The sequence below is a fragment of the Suillus clintonianus genome (assembly GCF_016758775.1).
Source record: "Suillus clintonianus strain FC179 chromosome Unknown DEU56scaffold_79, whole genome shotgun sequence".
NCBI classification, from domain to species: domain Eukaryota; kingdom Fungi; phylum Basidiomycota; class Agaricomycetes; order Boletales; family Suillaceae; genus Suillus; species Suillus clintonianus.
In genome coordinates, this window is record NW_024539303.1 from 123,500 (window position 1) to 140,913 (window position 17,414).

Here is a 17,414-nt window from a genome sequence, read left to right on the forward strand (position 1 = left end):
GGGAGAATTGCGACACAGCCACATAAATTACAGCCTCGCGGCTATACTATATACGTGGTGAGCGCCGAACACGCGTGGCCCCAACTCTCAAGGGCTCACTAGAGGCTCACATTAACCTCAAGCAACGAACGAACATTCAAAAGGCCTTCATATAGGCATTTGATTCCTCGTTGTTCCTGGGCTTCATCATGCCCCACTCTACCGGTTATCAACAATTGCCCCAAGACGTTGAAGATGAAACCATCGTCGAGGAGCAAAACCCCGGGGACCACGCTAAGGCGGCCCGCGGGCGCAGTGCCCGAGCACACAAACCAGGACATATAGACTTGCGGAAGTTAGATAACGCATTCAAAAGGTGTGCGAGGGGCTTGCTGAGTTATGATGGTCTGGGACTAACACGTGTGTTCAGATGGACAGAATCCATTGCGCAGAAAGTTAAACGGAAGAAGAAAGTTGAAGATTACTCTCGCAAGGAAATATGGCAGAGTGTCTTTGAGCCTTGTTCGCCACCTGTTGCCGTTGGAAGCGGAAGTGAGTTCACGGTAAGCCCTGTGGTTTTTACTGTCGAGCTGCATGCTTGGCATGGTTCCTAGTGCTCTGTGTTGATAGTAGTTCTTGGCTTGCAGGTCAAAACACTTGATCATAAGTCTCCCATGTCCCAAGCAACTTTCGACAAGTAAGCTAGGATTATCAGGAATCCATTGCCGAGCTCATAGTCAACAGTTTAACACAATCAGTACGAAATGCTATATCAGCAGGAATCCACCCAAAGATGATAGTGAAAGGGTCTTCTGGATCCTACTTTGCTCGTGCGAAGGTCGAGGGGAGAGTTCAGACAGTTGCGTGAGTATTATGCTTCACTCACAGTTGCAACAATTCACCACATATCTTATGTAGTGTATTCAAGCCTAAAGATGAGGAACCTTACGGGCGCTTGAATCCAAAGGTGTGTATCTTTTGAATTGACAATACATTCAACTCAGAGGTTTTCCAGACTACCAAGTGGCTACATCGGCAATTTAGATGGATAATTCCATTCGGACGGGCTTGTTTGATACCTAATCTCAGGTAATTCTATACAACTTGGAATATCAGTCCACTCCGCCTGACACTTACCGCCCTCAGTTACATCTCAGAGGCTGCAGGGTCCCTGCTTGACGATCGCCTTGGGCTTAATATTGTCCCTCGTACACAGCTTGTCTCCCTGTCTAGCCCTGTGAGTCCGTGGTATGCTTTCTGGAATGCGTGGCTAAATTATCATACTTCAGGCCTTCTTCTATGACTGGATTGACAGAAGCGGAGCCAAGAAAGGTAAACCACTACCTGAGAAGATAGGAAGCATGCAGTATTTCTTGCATGGATACACTGGTTGTGTTTATTCTACTTGCTTGTTATATGTGGACTCATCTTCAAATATCAGATGCATCAGATTTCCTGCGGAAGCATCCTTGGCCCGGCCGCTCTATTGCAGACACATTTGACGATTCATCTCATCGGAAGGGTCTCCCTACGAAACGTTTCCTTAGCGCACTGAAAATAATATGCGGAAGGACTGGTGACGAAGATATAGATGACGAGGACCCAGAGGAAGAACGTGCTCTTTTCGATGTCACTGAAGACAACGAATCTGGACGTCCGTTCTATTGGTCGCGAGCGCTTCAACAAAGTTTTAGAGAAGAGCTAGAAAAGTACGTTGGTTTGGCTTACATTCCGTCACAGGTTCTCATGCTGTATCCCACTATGAATTAGGCTTGTGATACTTGGTGATACACTCGCTGTTATATTCTTCCTGATGACTGACCCTGCGAACAGACTACCTGATGCTAAATACTGACCGTGGAGCTGACAACTACATGATCAAGTACTGTGAAGGCAATCACGAGAAGCTAGTTGACGTTGCCCCTCAGCCTTCAGCTCACCCCCAGATGCCACAGATGCGTCGTGCTGAGACACATTCTCCATCCTCACAGTCTACTGTGACTTTCGCCAATGCAATCCCTCCATCTCAAGCTAACGCTGCTTCGTCTGACTATATACGTCAGCCGCATATACATATTGCAGCCATAGACAATTCGCTCTCGTTCCCTCATGAGCATCCCCGAGGCTGGCGGTCGTATACATACGGGTGGCTGTATCTTCCTGTCAACTTGATTGGACGTCCTTTCAGTGAAAAGACGCGAGCACATTTCTTACCCCTCTTGACCTCCAAAACTTGGTGGGAGGAGACAACCTTCCAGCTTCGCAAACTCTTCGCAATTGACCCTGACTTCCATCCCAAAATGTTCCAGGTAAGTTGTGAGAGTATTTTGATGGACACAATACAATGTCATTATCATTCTTAATTTCAGAGGCAACTGGCTGTCATCAAAGGTCAAGCTTACAACATCATCGAGTCTTTGAAACATGCGGTGAGCAAGAACTGTTGAATGGATTGTTTGAATTAGTTCAACTAATCAATTTACTTCTGTTAGGATGAAGGTGAGCTACAGAGGCAGTTAAACTCATAATCCCGGTATTCATTATTGCAGGTCCGCTGGAGCTGACCCGCCGCACGAAAGCACTTGTTTGGGACGACGAAATTGAGATCATGGAAGAAGCGCCCCGTACTCCTGGTATTGGTCCTCTACCTTCATCACCACGTCCGTCTATCAGCACCATGCCATTACCACGGCGTACACGCAGCCAAAGTTACTCTGCTGAGTTCCCTCCACCTGTCCGCCGGAGATCATCAGAGGCTGATCGCCCCGTTCCGTTCTCTGCCAAGTTCCAGAAGGTACACCCTGGTACGACAGGTGTCACAGTTCTAGAACATCTCGAACGCCTGGACGTTGTCGAAGCCGGGCTGCAGCGGCTTGGCGTCGAAGAACCGGTCATCGAAGAGGACGAAGAGGAAGTCGATGTTGGGATGTCATCTGCACCGCAACCACTCCTTATTTCCACTGGTGAAGAGTCCCCACCCAATGATATATCGGCTTCACAGCAGTTCACCCCACCTGGTAGTCCTGGCGGGCTTACCTCTGTTCCGGAGGTCCACTCACTCGCCAATTCTGTCACGGAGGAGGATCTGGCAGTCATGTCGAAGTCAATGTCACATGTCGAGTCACCATTCGCACCTCAGCACAATAGGTGGAATAGCCATGCTGGGCGGATGTATCACCAGCCTGACCATAGCCTCGACTGGATGAACGTTGACGAACTTGAACAGCAGAAGCGAACTGTTATCGTCGAGGTGTGTGCATTGTTCCTATTAGTGACGATGATCTAATCAGCAATACTGCCCCAGCGATTTGAGACGGTTGCTGCGAAACCTCTTCTCAGCTGCTGGTGATATATACACATATTTCTTTCATAGAGGGGCCCGGTTTGTCGTGTTAGGGTTTGGGCTGCTATCGTATTTTGCTATCTGGTATAAATATCCAAAGATCTTGAAATGCACCATATACATTTATTAAGTCGAACGTTCGCATCCTCGTCTGGCAAGCTCAATGCAAGAACGATATTATATCCACTCAGTCCCCCTCAGTCATAAGCCACGATGCGAAGTCATCCAGCCGCTGCTTTTCTGCTTCGTCGTTATCTCCGTCCAGGTCGTCGCCTGCTCCACTGCGTTTGAAGCGCTGTTTGCCTGAATACAAAAACGCCTCAATGCGTCTTCCACCAAAGAACCTGTTATTCATTTTCTATGATAACGTCGATCAATGCTTGTTATGTGGTAGTCGAGAGAAGCACGTACAATGACACAGGCCTGAGCACTCAGTGAGTCTCTGAACTTGACTGTCATCACCCCATCAGCCTCTTTCTACAAGGCAGGTCAGATATGGCTGTGGAGTAGGAAACATGCGACATACATCATACAGAACAACGTTTGTGACTTCTCCGAGTGATGAACATTCGTCACGCACATCATCCTTCAGATCAAGTAGTAGAGACGCATCTTCATCGAGCTCTTGAAGAGAGAACATGTGCTTGAGAACCACTACACGGCAGTTCCTGTTAACTACGTTCTTTTCGTCCTCCTCACTCCTGGCGGGCCCAAAGCCATCTTCGTCATCCCATTCTTCAATTTTTCTGTAGGAAAATTAGAGATGGCAAGGCGGTCCGAAAGAGGAGGAACAAACTTCTGCATCTTGCCGATCCTTCTAGTAATCTTCTTCTTGTCCATTGTTTTCCGTGGTTTCGCTTCCTCTCCTGTCCCGCCTGAATGCTTGTGACGAAATTCCGCTTTCTGCACACTCATGACCGTTGATGCGTCGCCTATCCGGAGTTCCGCGTCATCCAGGAGGTTGACTGCCAAAGTCACTGATTCTTCTTTGAAGTAAACCACCAACGCTTCTCCACTAAATGACCCGTCCTCGCGTGCGTACAGTTTCACTTTTGATTCGCCTTCGTCATCTTCCTCGATAACCCCAAACTTAGCAAAGCGCTCAACGATCTCATCCACATCGGTATCTGAAGGGAGACCAGTGACGTAGACTGCCGTGTTTTTGGACTTGGCTGGCTTGTCATTCTTGCCACGCTTCGCAGAAGGCTCTGTTGGAGGCGTATAAGACGTATAGTTTTCAGGCTCCTTCCTCTTTTTATTTGCACGTTTGAGTACGGGCGCAGCTGGTGTCTGTGGACGCTATTAGTTTAAGGAGTCAAGGTGTTGAACAGCATGACCTGACCTCTTCATCCACGCCAGCGACTGAATATGCGGCTTGTTGCTTTTTGATCAGTTCCTCATCCAGCTGCCAAAGTTGCTTGCCTCACAATCACCGGCGCTCCACGAAATTCACACTCACCACCGGAACCCACGTTCCCTTGGCGGAATCATATTCGAGCTCACTACCGTCATCATTCTCCAGCCTCCATGTTTCTGTCTCTCTGGAAAAGTGGATGCGGTCATCATTGGCGAAAGCGGCTGCTTGTGCGGATGCGGATGCGCCCGCGGCGGCTGATGGTGGTGCGTCGTTGGACATCTCACAAGCGGTTGTTTATCTGTGTTTGATTCTAAGGCCTTAACAAATTAGGACAGCTACTTGGTCATCCCTGTATCATGATGCGGCTTACTAGTACTAAAGGGACCTTTTGAATCTAACTAATACTGGCCCGATACCGGATCCCTCACAATGGAAATACTGACCGGTATCTTGAATATGCGCTACTGGTACGTGGATTGTTTTTGTCACCCCCCCTCCACACCAGACACTTACTCATATAACTTATAAGTATCACTCAGCAGTGATTCAGCACGCCTAATTGACGCCATTAATCAATCTTATATCTATTCACTTGCTTTCAGGAACTACTTCCGTGCATGCTCTTCATTCCCAGCCCGCGTTCAACATCATGTCAACTCAACAAGCTCTGTGGCTTCCTGGTATTGGACAGGATTTCGTTGTTGGTACTAAAGAGATCGACACACCTGACCCCGGTCAGCTTCTTGTCAAAATCATTTCGAGCGGTCTCAACCCTTTGGATTGGAAAATCCAAGACAGTGGATACATTCAATTTGTTCCGTCATACCCGGCAGTCATCGGTGAAGAGGCTGCTGGCACTGTGGAAGCTGTTGGTGAGGGTGTAACTGATTTCAAAAAAGGGGACAGGATGTAAGTAGTGTCAAATATAATAGGACAATACTAATGTTTCTTCAACAGATTTTTCCAAGCACAAATAGGGAGCAAATTTACAACATTCCAACAGTACTGCATCGTATTTGCTTACTCCGCCGCAAAGGTGCTGTATCCAACAAAACCAAGTTCCTGCGCGCTGACTCCTCGTTAGATTCCGGAGAACATATCTTTCGACCAAGCGGCTTCTGTACAGGTCGGCATCATCCCATTCGCTGTTGCCTTGTATGCACAACAGCCTGAAGGACTGGCTCACCTTGCGCCATGGCTAGAGGGTGGACATGGAAAGTATGCTGGACAGCCTATCGTCATCATGGGTGGTACATCAACCCTCGGGCAGTATGGTGCGTGCAAATTCAACTTGGTTCCTTGGTCAAATGTTCACAAATTTCATAGCCACCCAGCTTGCTAGGCTCTCTGGATTTTCCCCTCTCATCACTACAGCCTCATTTCACAATACTGAACTGCTTTCCTCGCTCGGTGCTACCCATGTGCTTGATCGCAAGCTCTCGACCGCTGCGTTGAAAGACGCGATTGCCAAGATCACATCAACACCTATTGCTTTGGCTTTTGACGCCATCTCTCTTCCTGACACACAGCAAACCGCCCATGACATCATTACTGCTGGAGGAACGGTCATCACAGTGAGAGCACCTCAGGTGGATAACAAAAGCGAGGACAAAGTAGTCCAGCAAGTGGTTGGCATCATACATGCCCCTCCAAACCGTGAGCTGGGCAAGAGCTTCATGCCCGTGTTGACGCAGTGGCTCGCCGATGGAACAATCAAGGTTTGTCACACGTCCATGCACGTATACTGGATACTCACGTAGTCTTGTACATCAGCCGAACACTGTTGAAGTAGTCCCAGGCGGCCTCAATGGCGTCTCCTCTGGTCTGCAGAGACTGAAGAATAACCTTGTCAACGGCAAGAAACTAGTTGTTCGCCCTTGGGAAACTGCGTGAAGTCCGGAGTCCAAGGCAGGAAAGTACAAAGTCTCTCCAACGTGTTTGATATGAAAAGAAATTTGATTTTCCATTTGCGCTCAACAAAGGCGTAAACGCACACGATAATTCCCTGAAATTGGCGCATAAGTTCTCATGTTAGCCTACGAGAAATTGCCTCAAATGTTCTCCTTGAGGTTGATTTCATTTTCCGGAAAAACAGATCAGGACAGCGGCACTTATGTGCACAGAGAAGACTTCCTGGCACATTGCGGGCACGTTGAAGACTGTTGGAAATGTGATAGCAGGGATAAGGTTGGTATCTCAGCTCATTCAATTTGCATCTACGAGATGCGTGAAATATTCACGCGAAGATATTGCACATTCCATCTAACCCCGTAACACCAGGTAAAACACTATTGTTCTCTGGATATCATATCAGCTTATACGACACCGTCCCGGTCGAACCGTCGCGTCAAAGTAAGTTCAGCTATATATATCACTTGGAAATACCCCTTTCTTGCATCCGTCCTCTGCATCCCCAATCCGTTGTGTCAATGCCTCGTTCCTTCAGTAAGGAAGTACGCCAATTCGGTTAGAATGGGAAGAGTGGTTATCGACAATGGAACTGCAAGAGTAGAACATAGCTTGTTGAGTTGGCCAAAAAGGGGATATACTATAAATGAACGCACCGCTTAAGGAGAGCTACTCATCGATATTTTGGTTTCCTAGTGGATGATAGATGCGTAAATACGCCGTGCACATTAATTTTTGCCCCCGCGAGGAGCTCAACATTGCGATCATTTTCTAGTGTTTCCGTTGACACACACCTGTACTCAGCGCACGAGCAAGCTGCATCTCTCCCATTTGTGCGAGCAATTCATTGTATTTGTGACCCTCCTCATGCCTCCCTTCTATGGTGTTTGATATCAACTCATGTCAAAAGCCTTGGAAGGGCGGTAGAGGTAATATGCCAGAGGTTCGTCGTAGTGTAGCCTCATCTACTCGCATCTTAGGTACTAAGTCAGTGAGCTATAGCAAATGCTCAACAGGAGAAGTAAACCAAACAGTGATTAAACAGCACCGAACATTGCTATGACGAACGTCACACAGGACAGCGATTTAGTAACGCACCTGGTTCAGTGAATGGCTACGTGAAAGTGTTGCTGGGGAACTTCAGTCGATCAAAAAGCACAACATTGCGGGAAGAACCTGCTGTGCACTCCGTGCAAAGGAATTTACCCAATTCACATCGAAAGCATCTCCAACCCGCTGTGGTCGATAATCAAGACTATCCACGGCGCGGAACATACGATGGTTGTCTCTAGGAGTGTCGTCGCTTGATTTATCGCCAATAAGAAGTGGAAAAAATCCTCGAGTAGAATGCAAAAGTCGACTACTTGTATAGCAACATTGGGAAATAGGCATTGGGATCATGAGGGGCGTCCGGTGCGAGCTCGGCTCTCCACTTCTTGAAGGGTGTGGGCACCTTCGGGGGGAGCTTTGACTGGTCATACACCTTGCGCACAGATGTGATTGCAGCAATGGCGCCTGTCAAATCCATGATCTCCTGAGTTTTCGTAGGAACGTCCGATTTCTCTCCTTCCTTGACTTCAGAGGGTGCAGGAATTCTGTGATTACATGTCAGTGTGAGCTATCACGCAGAGGGCACTGGAGCGTACGCCTGGGCTTCAGAGTGTTGGATGAGAAGTGACGATAGGTCGGGTTGTGTGACCACAGAAAGTTGGGGATATGCCCTCCGAACATCTCTCTTCCAGTATGGATTCTGAGCGGGGTCGGAAGCTGACAAGAAAAAGGATGAGCAGCGCCTATAGTAAGCCTAAAAGCCCTACCTTTGGTTGCTGGAGCTGAATATTTCTCTGGTCTAGAACCTGGCTGCGGCCATCTGTAGATTCCTGCTATTGGGATACCACTCGAAATTTCGGGATTAATGACCACAGCGTCGCCTGGTAGACGCGTTCACAGATATTTGAAATGCCGAAAAAATGAAACAGCTCACGAAATTTCTTCCAAAAACCTTTCGGATGAACATGGTAGAGAGTCGACTCTGCCGCTTTTTTCGCAGCCGCCATCTGTGAAGCTTTGAAGTTCGAGTTGAACGCTCGGGGAACCGCGGGGTGAGGGAAATGATTACATAATAATATTGTGGTGGTCTCTGGCCCAAATTGGACTTGGCGCTTAAGAACCTGCCAAATGTATGCGACTGTTATCATATCTGACCCTTCACGTCGGTCTGGTGCACTCTGGACGAAGCTGTGGTATGTCAGATGCCCATAATGCCACTATTCAGCCGGTCGAATTTCTGAAGGTTCTGAATCTGAGTCATGCCAAGATTCAGGTGTCGGCTGCCAGTGGCTGGCGATGGTAATTGCACCTCATCACAGTCGCTCTTTCAAACTTTGACTATGCCTGTTCTAGATGTTCCACCTGAAACAAAAGCTTACGCGCGGTGGTGCACAACTCCTGGTTCTGAAACCTAAATGGACGGAAGACAATCATTCCTTGACAATCGTGGTTGTCAACCCAAAATCACGCAATACAATAACGTCATCCTCATCACTTGGCTGGTGAATCGCGTATGCTGGTCTTGGACCTGATATAAGGTGTGCGTGCTGCGTGGATCTTTCAGCTAATTTCTTCCCTCAACTCAGCACGCCATATCATGGGTTTCACACTTGTCCATAGTCATGACGAACCCCTTAGCTCACAACACCCCCCACATGTTGGTCTCGTCGCTCATAGCACTGAGCCTGAGCCTGAGCGTGACCCTCTCGAGCTCCCTACGTTCAATTCTAAAAGTCTCACACAACCCACATCTAATGTCCTCTATCTACCTCCGCTGCTTTCTTCTCTACCTCACGAGCTCGGGGTACTACCTGTTACATTACTAGAACAGCAGCCGATGCTCTCCGAGACCCATCTACCCGATATAGACCCCGTATCGCTGTCGTTACACAAAGCTTTGCACCATTTCCATCCTGCGACACCACATTACGCTGAAGTACCATATGAGGAAGCGTTCAATTGGCCCGAGCTGGAACTTCCTGAAGATGAGGAGCGTGAATGGTATTGTGTTGCCTTTCGCAGCAAGCGAATGCCCGGGAGCGACAGCGGACGTACGTAGCGATCACTCGCTTGTATCCGGACCTTTGATTGACGATCCTCGCACGCACAGCCCTCTATGATGCCGACAAGTTAGCTCACGAAGAGGCTGTGCTTAACGGTGGTGTATGCGCAATAAACGCTTTGTCACAGTGGCTTTCCCTGACCTTACTGTCCCCCTAGCTCATCATGTATTGGTATGGGGTGCCAAATCCACATACGGGCATGAACCTCGCAACGTGCATCTGGCAGTCCCGGAAACATGCGGTGGCTGCTTGCTCACACCCGCACCACATCCGTGCGATGATGCTCGCAGCGAAGTCATACGAAATATATACTCTCGAGCGACATATCCTTCGAAAGTCGCGGGGAGAACGTGGGGTGACCATCGAACCTTTTGACGGTGCTGAAGTTGTTTCATAACTCTCCAATACCGGCTTGCTTTCACTTATATATATACCCTCGCGATGCTTTCGTCGTAAAAAGTTAAGCACTCGATACCAATAGACTTGTAATTTAGAAATTGTAATGTTTACTAATGGAAATGCAGGTGTAGAATGCTCGAATTCGTCAATGGCAATCCGCCCACGACTCAATCGTGTCATGACTGGCATCCGAGCGCTGCGAAAACAATCCCTCAATGTCCTCATGGCCAACGCTGCCCCTCCGTGAAAGCGATCGACGCGATAGCATCCATGAGACAGTCGATTGTTGTTCTTGCCGAGGCGGGTGCGGTGTACGTGTTTGACTGGGTCGATCTTTCCTCGGTGTTGTTGGTTGTGACGCCTGAGTTGGGCGTGGGGGCGTGAAAGGTTCGTGGTTCTCCGTAGTGCGCGTTTTATGTCCTGCGGAAAGCTTTGGCAATACGAGTTTGAATATGGCGGGATGATTTTGTTTCATGTGGGCTTACCGTTGTTGACCCCTGCGTTTCCACCTGCTCGTCTTGTGCATCGACCATGCCAGGGACCGCAGGGGATGATGGTGCTCCCTGGAGCGGTGAAATAAAAATACCCAAAGTGGGAGCGAAGACCACTGTGCCACTTTGACCATTCAACTGAGGTGATGAAGATTGTTGGACGACATGATCAGATACGGGTGAACCACCCAAGGGCCCATCATGGCGGTCGTATTCTACGCGTGCGTCAGGTGCCTCTGGCATTGCTGCTTGATCGTCAGCGACACCACAGAAGGAAGGAGGCGAAAGCGACGAAAGGACGTCGCGGTCTTCAAAGACGGGAGGAACCGTGGCCGAAGCATGCAAGGTATAAGTCTGCTGGTTGGCCAAGCTAGTGTCAGGCAAGGACTTTCTCAAGAATGGCTGCCAGCGGAAATCCAGAGCGTCCAAGTCAAGCTCGTACGAGTCTGGCTCCAGAGGGTCGGACAGTGAAGGATCTTCAGTGGGAGAATCGAAGTACACTGGTCGAGAGACGGTAAATGCCGGTCCGGGGGTAGAAAATATATTCATCAGGTCGTTCTCTAGGAAGTCAGGCGTCGGTGAGTGAGGTCCAAGATCGTTGGAAGCAGCAATAGATGATCCGCGGTATACAGAGGACAAGTAAGTTTCCGGCTCTGGCAAACTTTGACGAATAACAGGTGACGATGTAAAATTGGCATGATTGACACTTGCGTCATTAGACAAAAGGGGTGTGTTCACGTGCGTGGAGATCTTCTGCGGTTCTGACGGGCGGGTTAAGTTACGTGGATGATTTGAAATACCAGCGTGTTCTAGAACGGCGAGTGAGCCAGGAGTGGAAAATGGACGAAACCCGAGGGTATCTTCTCCGAGGTGGAATGTTTTTAACTCCGCGTTGACAATAGTCGGGTCACAAGGCATCGGCCCAGCATCACAGAATACCGGGTTAGCAGACGGTGGGCGTGGAGCTCCACGAGACGTATTATTGTTTTCCCGTACATCAGCATCGAACGGAGAGAAGGCAAACATGCGATCTATACTGGCCTCTTGAGAACATGGTAGAGATGCATCATTTCGAGTGCTGGCCTCCATCACGCCTTCGTGAACCGGAGAAGGAGGAAGCAATTCTCGAAGTGGATGTTCGGGTGCCAAGGCATTGAACGTACTGGCAAGCCACATAGGTAGGGCCTTTGTCGGTACCCGCATTTGAGAACCCTGATGCGGCAATAGCCAAGTTTGGGTTCTCGTGAGCAGAAAGGCGCGCGCATATAGCGTACCTTTCGATATGTTTTGGGTTCGTGTTGCACCAGGGGAGACTTGGCCGGGTTTGAAGCCCTTTTGTTCATCTTCACCACGGAGAAATCCCTTCCAAGTCTACCCTCGTGACTATATGCGTCCACAGGAGTCTTAGGAAGGTCATGACTGCTGACGGAGGAAGATCCGGAAGAGCGCGCACGCTTTCGATGTTTCTTCGGATCAGAACTGTACGAATGTGTAACGTGCACTTGGGCAAGCATACGATCAAAACGAGTATTAAGTCCCAGGGTTTTTCTGCGTTTCAGAGGTCCTGGCAAAACGTTGTATCAAAGCCATCACTTAAATTTGCAATAGTTTCTGGAAACATACCTGCTCCTCCCACTGCGTTGTATATCATTGGTGAAACACTGAGACTCTCGTGAAGTATTCCGGAGAGTGCGGTAATGGGGCATTAATCACCTAGCATGGCTCAAAGAGCCGACGTTCGAAGCACTGTCGGCCTCAGAGCCATCATATTGGAACATTAGTGATCGATGACCTGGCATCGTTGCCCTTCCGCGTTGCGCTGAGACTTGGGATCGGACGCCTGTGAGCAAATAGGATTTGTGATCGTGGCGGTGGTCCAGGCACCCCCACGGGACTACTAATATATTAGCTTACATAATCCTGGACCCGAATCGGCACCTCTGCACATTGCCGGCTCATCTTGGAAGTGTGTAGTGTCACACTCAGATTGGCCGTCTCAGTTGGTATAGTAAGGTGCGAAGATTTCTCTTGTGTTACGTGTCTCTGACGCGCAGAATCCGAGCAACAGGCAACCCGGGGAAGGTCAAGGACAAAGATCCTTAGTGGGAGGCAGTCTGGCAGACATTTACTTCCGGCCACCTTCTTTATCTCAAAGATACCTACGTCAACACTCCAACTGACCTGATTTTCAAGCACATGGATTATAGGAAACCATTCGCTGGAGAAAACGATCCTCCGGTGGATACCTTCAAGCAAGCATTTCATTCCACCGAAACCGAGCTCCCGGTTTACCTGCATACGAGGGAGCCGATTGGTCGACGTAGATGGCAAAAGGGTGCCTTGAGTGCCTTGCTTGCCATATGTCTAGCGACACTTCTGTTACAGGGGTACCAACCTCACCAGCATCTACATACCCAACCCCAAACTCAGACCCGAAACCCTGCCTATCTCATAGCAGCCGAACACGGTGCCGTTGCCTCTGAGAATAAACGGTGTTCAGACATAGGTGTCAACGTCTTGAAGGAAGGAGGAAATGCTGTTGATGCCGCTATCAGCGTCGTTTTTTGTGTTGGTGTGGTCAACATGTTTTCGTGCGTTTTCTGCGTTTTCGGCCAGAGTTCATGTTTTTGACATGAATCAGCTCGGGGATAGGCGGAGGGGGATTCATGACGGTTCGCATTCCACCCTCATCTGAGGGTGGTAGTTCGGAAGTATATACCATTGATTTCAGAGAAACGGCACCGGCCTTGGCAAACAGTACCATGTACAAGGATGATCCAATCGCTGCGCGATGGGGTGGATTAGCAATTGGCGTTCCCGGTGAAATTCGCGGACTCCAGGAAGCATATGGACGATGGGGGACATTGCCGTGGGCTAGACTTGTGCAGCCAAGCGTAGACCTTGCTGCTGAATGGACAGTTGACAAAGAGCTAGCACGACGTCTGCAGGTAAAACGATGGCCATGTGAATCTATGGCGTTGATTGATTCCACGCTTTGTAGATGTTTGAAAGCCGTATGCTTCCCGAAGAAGACTGGACAGCTATTTTCGCTCCAGAAGGACGGATGCTGCTTGAAGGCGAGATTATTAGACGAACGAATTACTCTCGCACGCTTTCTTCTATCGCGTCGGAGGGACCCGATGTCTTCTACAAGGTTTGACGCTCGATGTGCCTCGTGTTGGAGCTACAGTTAAGCTATTGTTGAGCAGGGCCCCATAGCAGACTCCATCATACGCAAGATTCAGGCCGAGGGAGGAATAATGACCAACGAAGATCTAGAGAATTACACTGTGAAGGTGGATCACGCTCTTCAAGGGACGTATCGTGATAAGAAAGTGTACACTAGCCGCGCGCCTACTTCCGGACCCGTGCTTCTTCATATCCTGAATCTACTGGAACGCTATGATCTCATCGGTGAAGGTCGAACTGGCTTAAACATTCACCGCTTCATAGAGGCCTTGAAGTGTGAGCGTTTACCCATTTCGTTGAATTGTTTCTTGATGGGCTGACGATATCACGTCAGTCGGTTTTGCAGCTCGGCGAGTGCTTCTTTGCAAGTTTCTTACAACCAGTCTCACATCACACTAGCACAAGGATTGGTGACTTGCCATATGTTAAAAACGGAACGGCTCGTGTCGCCGAAATATCCACAAAATCGTTTGCAGATGCTATAGCAGTAAACATCACTGATGTACGATTTTCTGTTCATTGTTGCTTTGCTTTTTCTGGATGACGTTCTAGGATCGCACGCATCCCCCCGAATACTATAATCCAGAGTTTGACGTCAAGATCGATCATGGAACTGTACGCGATGTATTTATTGTCCATGTAGAACGCTAATCAAGGTCATTGTGTTCCCAGAGTCATACATCTGTGCTCGACAAGGACGGCATGGCCGTGGCATTGACTACCACGGTGAATGTCGTGTTTGGATCCATGGTGCTTGACCCCGAAACTGGTGTTATCCTGAATGACGAGGTGAGTTCTCACGCGTACCCGATAACTTTTTCTGACTGGGAGTAAGATGGACGATTTTGCGGTTCCCGGAAGCCCCAACGGCTTCGGTCTATGGCCCTCACCATGTATGCAGCTCAACTTTATCACATCGTCGCAAAATTAACCTTTTCTCAGATAATTACCCCGAGCCCGGAAAACGTCCCCTATCCTCAACGACACCCACGATCATGGAACACTCAGACGGCTCGTTTTATCTAGCCGTGGGAGGTTCAGGAGGTGGACGAATTTTTGGCGCAGTCCTACAAGTAATGTTAAACCTCGATTGGGGAATGGACGTCAGCGAGGCTATTGAATGCGGCCGAGTCCACGATCAGCTTTACCCACTCGAAGTAGACGCCGATGATGTCGTGCCTGGTCCTTTGATAAACGCTCTTTTAGAACGGGGACATAATATCACAGGCATGTCGTCACCTTTCCGAGAAACTATTTTTCTGACCCACGCAATGTCTTAGTGTCAGATATTAACCGCATTGCTGCTGTCGTTCAAGCGGTGGTTCAAAAAGATGGCAAGATATTTGGTACGTTTGACGTCAAATGATGTGATGGGGAGGTGATTGACGATGTGATACAGCGGCTAGCGACTCGAGGAAGAACGGTATCGCCGCGGGATATTAGCCGCACCCCTCCGCGGTCCTACGTCCGAAGTAGTCTAGTCAGTATCTAAGTAGTAAGTAAATCGTACGTAGCCGAATGTATGCCATGTCTCTCGAAACGTGAGATCAAGTACAAGTTTATTTGGCATCACCCTTAGAATTAAACAAACCAAAACAAGCCCACACTGATCCTGACACGTCTGTCAAGGTGCATTGCATAGTTGACAGAAGCACATTAGATTCCAAAGTTTGAAATGAACGACCCAGACTGGGACCTCATTTCTTCATATGCAGGCCTTCTGTGCTTAGCTTCCATCTCCATCTTCGCCGGAGCACACGGTTCACTTCCAGTGCGTAGTAGCCATGCCCTCGGACTGGACCACTAATGCCTAAAGGAAACTCACGCGTTTCCAGACCCTGAAGAAGTCTGTAAAAGGGACGTCGAAAGGCTCTGTAGTGCAAGATGATGATGAAGATGAGGATGATGAGATACCAGACCGGCTTTCATCTGCAGATGCGTGGCTTTTCCCGGTTGTGAGTTCCCTCCTTGTGATGTACATAATTGAGTCGCTTAGCAGTACCAGGCTGGCTCAGTAGCGCTATTTGGGATGTACGCCTTAATGAAGTATTTTGGAAAAGAATGGATAAATTGGTTGCTCGCATGGTACTTTTCGATCGCAGGCGTAGGCAGTGTGTGGAAGGTAAGTTCGTGCTTTTTTGTCATGCGTTCGCGTGTTTTCATTTTTTTGGGATAGTCTGCTGCGTCGCTTATGAGATTTGTGGTGGGCGATGAGCGATGGAAGAAGTTTGATCGGAATAGAGTGTTGATTCTAAAGGGTCCACGGGGTTTGTGCTTTTTGTCACCGTGCTTTTGGACGTGCTTTAATTTGGGCGGCAGAATTGCTTTCGGTTTCGTTGCGCACGCCGACGATCGCGCTGTTGCCGCTCGCTTTGATACCCTCTGTGCTATTCAACAGATCGGAAGCGAGCCGCAAATCCGCTCTCATCGTGGATATACTGGCACTCTCGTTTTCGCATAATGCCATTTCTCTCCTTAAATTAGATTCGTTCAAGACGGGATGCATCCTTCTATCTGGACTGTTCTTTTACGACGTATACTGGATGTTTGGTACTGATGTTGTGAGTGGCTTAGTTCGGGTTCTTCCAATACGCCGGTGACGCGTCCTAGATGCTCACAGTAGCCACGTCTTTGGACGTGCCCATCAAACTGCTCTGGCCCAAATCGCTGTCGTTTGCCAGCGAGCGAGGGTACACACTGCTCGGGCTAGGGGACATTGTCATCCCTGGTACATTTGTTGCCTTGGCACTACGTTATGACCACGCACGTGGGGGAGGGAAAGGCACATTTGGGAAGCCATACTTTTATGCGACCCTAGCTGCGTATTTCGCTGGCCTCGTCACTACAATGACAGTGATGCACGTGTTCGGCAAAGGCCAGCCCGCTTTACTTTATTTGAGGTGAGATTCGGTTTTGTGCGCTCTAAAGGCTAGTGGTAATTGTTCTCGTCGCGCGTTAGCCCCGCTTGTATGGCGTCCTTCCTCGGGATAGCGTGTATTAGAGGCGAATTAGGTGATGCCTGGAAATGGATCGATGATCCTGAGAGCGAGAAGACTGTCGAGACCCCCGGAGAAACTGTATCGGAGGATGGGAGCGGTGGCGGTCACGGGAGTGGTGAGACGGGAGAAAGTGTGGAGCATGATGATGGAGGGGCGAAGAGGAAGAGGAAGAAGCGGGTGCAATGATTATCAGATTAAGGATGGAAGATACTAATACCCTGAGATGGTGGTTCCTCGGGGAATCACAGTGATGTTTGAATGTGATATCATGTGGGTAAATGTGCCTTTGGGGGAGTAGGATGGCGAATCAAGTAGAGTAGAAAGAGTCGTTGACGGTGCGAGGTCGTCACACGGACGCCTGTTTGAGTTTGGTTTTACTTCCCTGCCATGTGGTTAATTTAAATTTGGAGTGTGTTGAATGTATAGACTTGGCTTGATGGTGGCGCGGCGTCCAGGTTGAAGCGAGCTTGTATGACTTTCCTGAGACTGAGTTGTAGAGTTGAAATTTCGCACGGGGTAATGACGTGTAGATCAATGAAGGAAGGACCGGGCCGAAGTTTAGGTGATTGGATCAAAGCCGGACAGGGCGGTGTGATGACGGGGCTAGACCTGGGCGGGTCATGAGGAGGCTCGGAG

The 17,414-nt window shown here is 49.0% G+C and overlaps 8 protein-coding genes across 8 annotated transcripts; 5 read left to right on the top strand and 3 right to left on the bottom strand.

Moving 5' to 3' along the window:
• The first annotated feature begins 9 nt into the window (after positions 1-9).
• DEU56DRAFT_822751 (phosphatidylinositol 3 and 4-kinase-domain-containing protein) lies at positions 10-3,439 on the top strand. Its single transcript, XM_041354166.1, has 15 exons — positions 10-355; positions 410-542; positions 627-676; positions 724-843; positions 898-946; positions 995-1,068; positions 1,126-1,216; positions 1,269-1,368; positions 1,421-1,688; positions 1,750-1,763; positions 1,813-2,288; positions 2,349-2,408; positions 2,472-2,478; positions 2,529-3,229; positions 3,284-3,439. The coding sequence occupies exons 1-15, from the start codon at positions 189-191 to the stop codon at positions 3,326-3,328; spliced, it is 2,355 nt and encodes a 784-aa protein (XP_041204975.1). The 5' UTR covers positions 10-188; the 3' UTR covers positions 3,329-3,439.
• Positions 3,440-4,973, bottom strand: DEU56DRAFT_822754 (uncharacterized protein). The gene is made up of 6 exons (XM_041354167.1): positions 4,782-4,973; positions 4,665-4,727; positions 4,119-4,612; positions 3,849-4,068; positions 3,734-3,799; positions 3,440-3,680 (listed from the first exon to the last, which is right to left on the bottom strand). The coding sequence occupies exons 1-6, from the start codon at positions 4,956-4,958 to the stop codon at positions 3,510-3,512; spliced, it is 1,191 nt and encodes a 396-aa protein (XP_041204976.1). The 5' UTR covers positions 4,959-4,973; the 3' UTR covers positions 3,440-3,509.
• DEU56DRAFT_822758 (chaperonin 10-like protein) lies at positions 4,974-6,782 on the top strand. Its single transcript, XM_041354168.1, has 6 exons — positions 4,974-5,146; positions 5,209-5,588; positions 5,637-5,715; positions 5,764-5,953; positions 6,006-6,397; positions 6,453-6,782. The coding sequence occupies exons 2-6, from the start codon at positions 5,329-5,331 to the stop codon at positions 6,570-6,572; spliced, it is 1,041 nt and encodes a 346-aa protein (XP_041204977.1). The 5' UTR covers positions 4,974-5,146; positions 5,209-5,328; the 3' UTR covers positions 6,573-6,782.
• Positions 6,783-7,578: 796 nt separating this feature from the next.
• Positions 7,579-8,730, bottom strand: DEU56DRAFT_822764 (NUZM, NADH-ubiquinone oxidoreductase 21.3 kDa subunit). The gene is made up of 4 exons (XM_041354169.1): positions 8,572-8,730; positions 8,405-8,518; positions 8,234-8,354; positions 7,579-8,182 (listed from the first exon to the last, which is right to left on the bottom strand). Exons 1-4 carry the CDS (start codon positions 8,642-8,644, stop codon positions 7,948-7,950), a joined length of 543 nt encoding a protein of 180 aa, XP_041204978.1. The 5' UTR covers positions 8,645-8,730; the 3' UTR covers positions 7,579-7,947.
• Positions 8,731-9,234: 504 nt separating this feature from the next.
• On the top strand, positions 9,235-10,097 carry DEU56DRAFT_916112 (uncharacterized protein; the record flags this gene model as incomplete). The annotated part of the gene is made up of 3 exons (XM_041357828.1): positions 9,235-9,688; positions 9,748-9,800; positions 9,858-10,097. The coding sequence occupies 3 exons, from the start codon at positions 9,235-9,237 to the stop codon at positions 10,095-10,097; spliced, it is 747 nt and encodes a 248-aa protein (XP_041204979.1).
• Positions 10,098-10,294: 197 nt separating this feature from the next.
• On the bottom strand, positions 10,295-11,899 carry DEU56DRAFT_543806 (uncharacterized protein). Its single transcript, XM_041346729.1, has one exon. The coding sequence runs from the start codon at positions 11,791-11,793 to the stop codon at positions 10,513-10,515; it is 1,281 nt and encodes a 426-aa protein (XP_041204980.1). The 5' UTR covers positions 11,794-11,899; the 3' UTR covers positions 10,295-10,512.
• A 661-nt stretch (positions 11,900-12,560) lies between these two features.
• On the top strand, positions 12,561-15,351 carry DEU56DRAFT_822775 (gamma-glutamyltranspeptidase). The gene is made up of 13 exons (XM_041354170.1): positions 12,561-12,603; positions 12,659-13,181; positions 13,232-13,538; positions 13,592-13,744; positions 13,800-14,055; positions 14,114-14,129; positions 14,179-14,281; positions 14,332-14,394; positions 14,452-14,568; positions 14,615-14,672; positions 14,722-15,006; positions 15,060-15,125; positions 15,179-15,351. The coding sequence occupies exons 2-13, from the start codon at positions 12,787-12,789 to the stop codon at positions 15,220-15,222; spliced, it is 1,863 nt and encodes a 620-aa protein (XP_041204981.1). The 5' UTR covers positions 12,561-12,603; positions 12,659-12,786; the 3' UTR covers positions 15,223-15,351.
• A 103-nt stretch (positions 15,352-15,454) lies between these two features.
• DEU56DRAFT_916115 (signal peptide peptidase-domain-containing protein) lies at positions 15,455-16,964 on the top strand (the record flags this gene model as incomplete). The annotated part of the gene is made up of 7 exons (XM_041357829.1): positions 15,455-15,550; positions 15,615-15,734; positions 15,785-15,901; positions 15,956-16,046; positions 16,099-16,340; positions 16,390-16,679; positions 16,739-16,964. 7 exons carry the CDS (start codon positions 15,455-15,457, stop codon positions 16,962-16,964), a joined length of 1,182 nt encoding a protein of 393 aa, XP_041204982.1.
• Between the last annotated feature and the right edge of the window lie 450 nt (positions 16,965-17,414).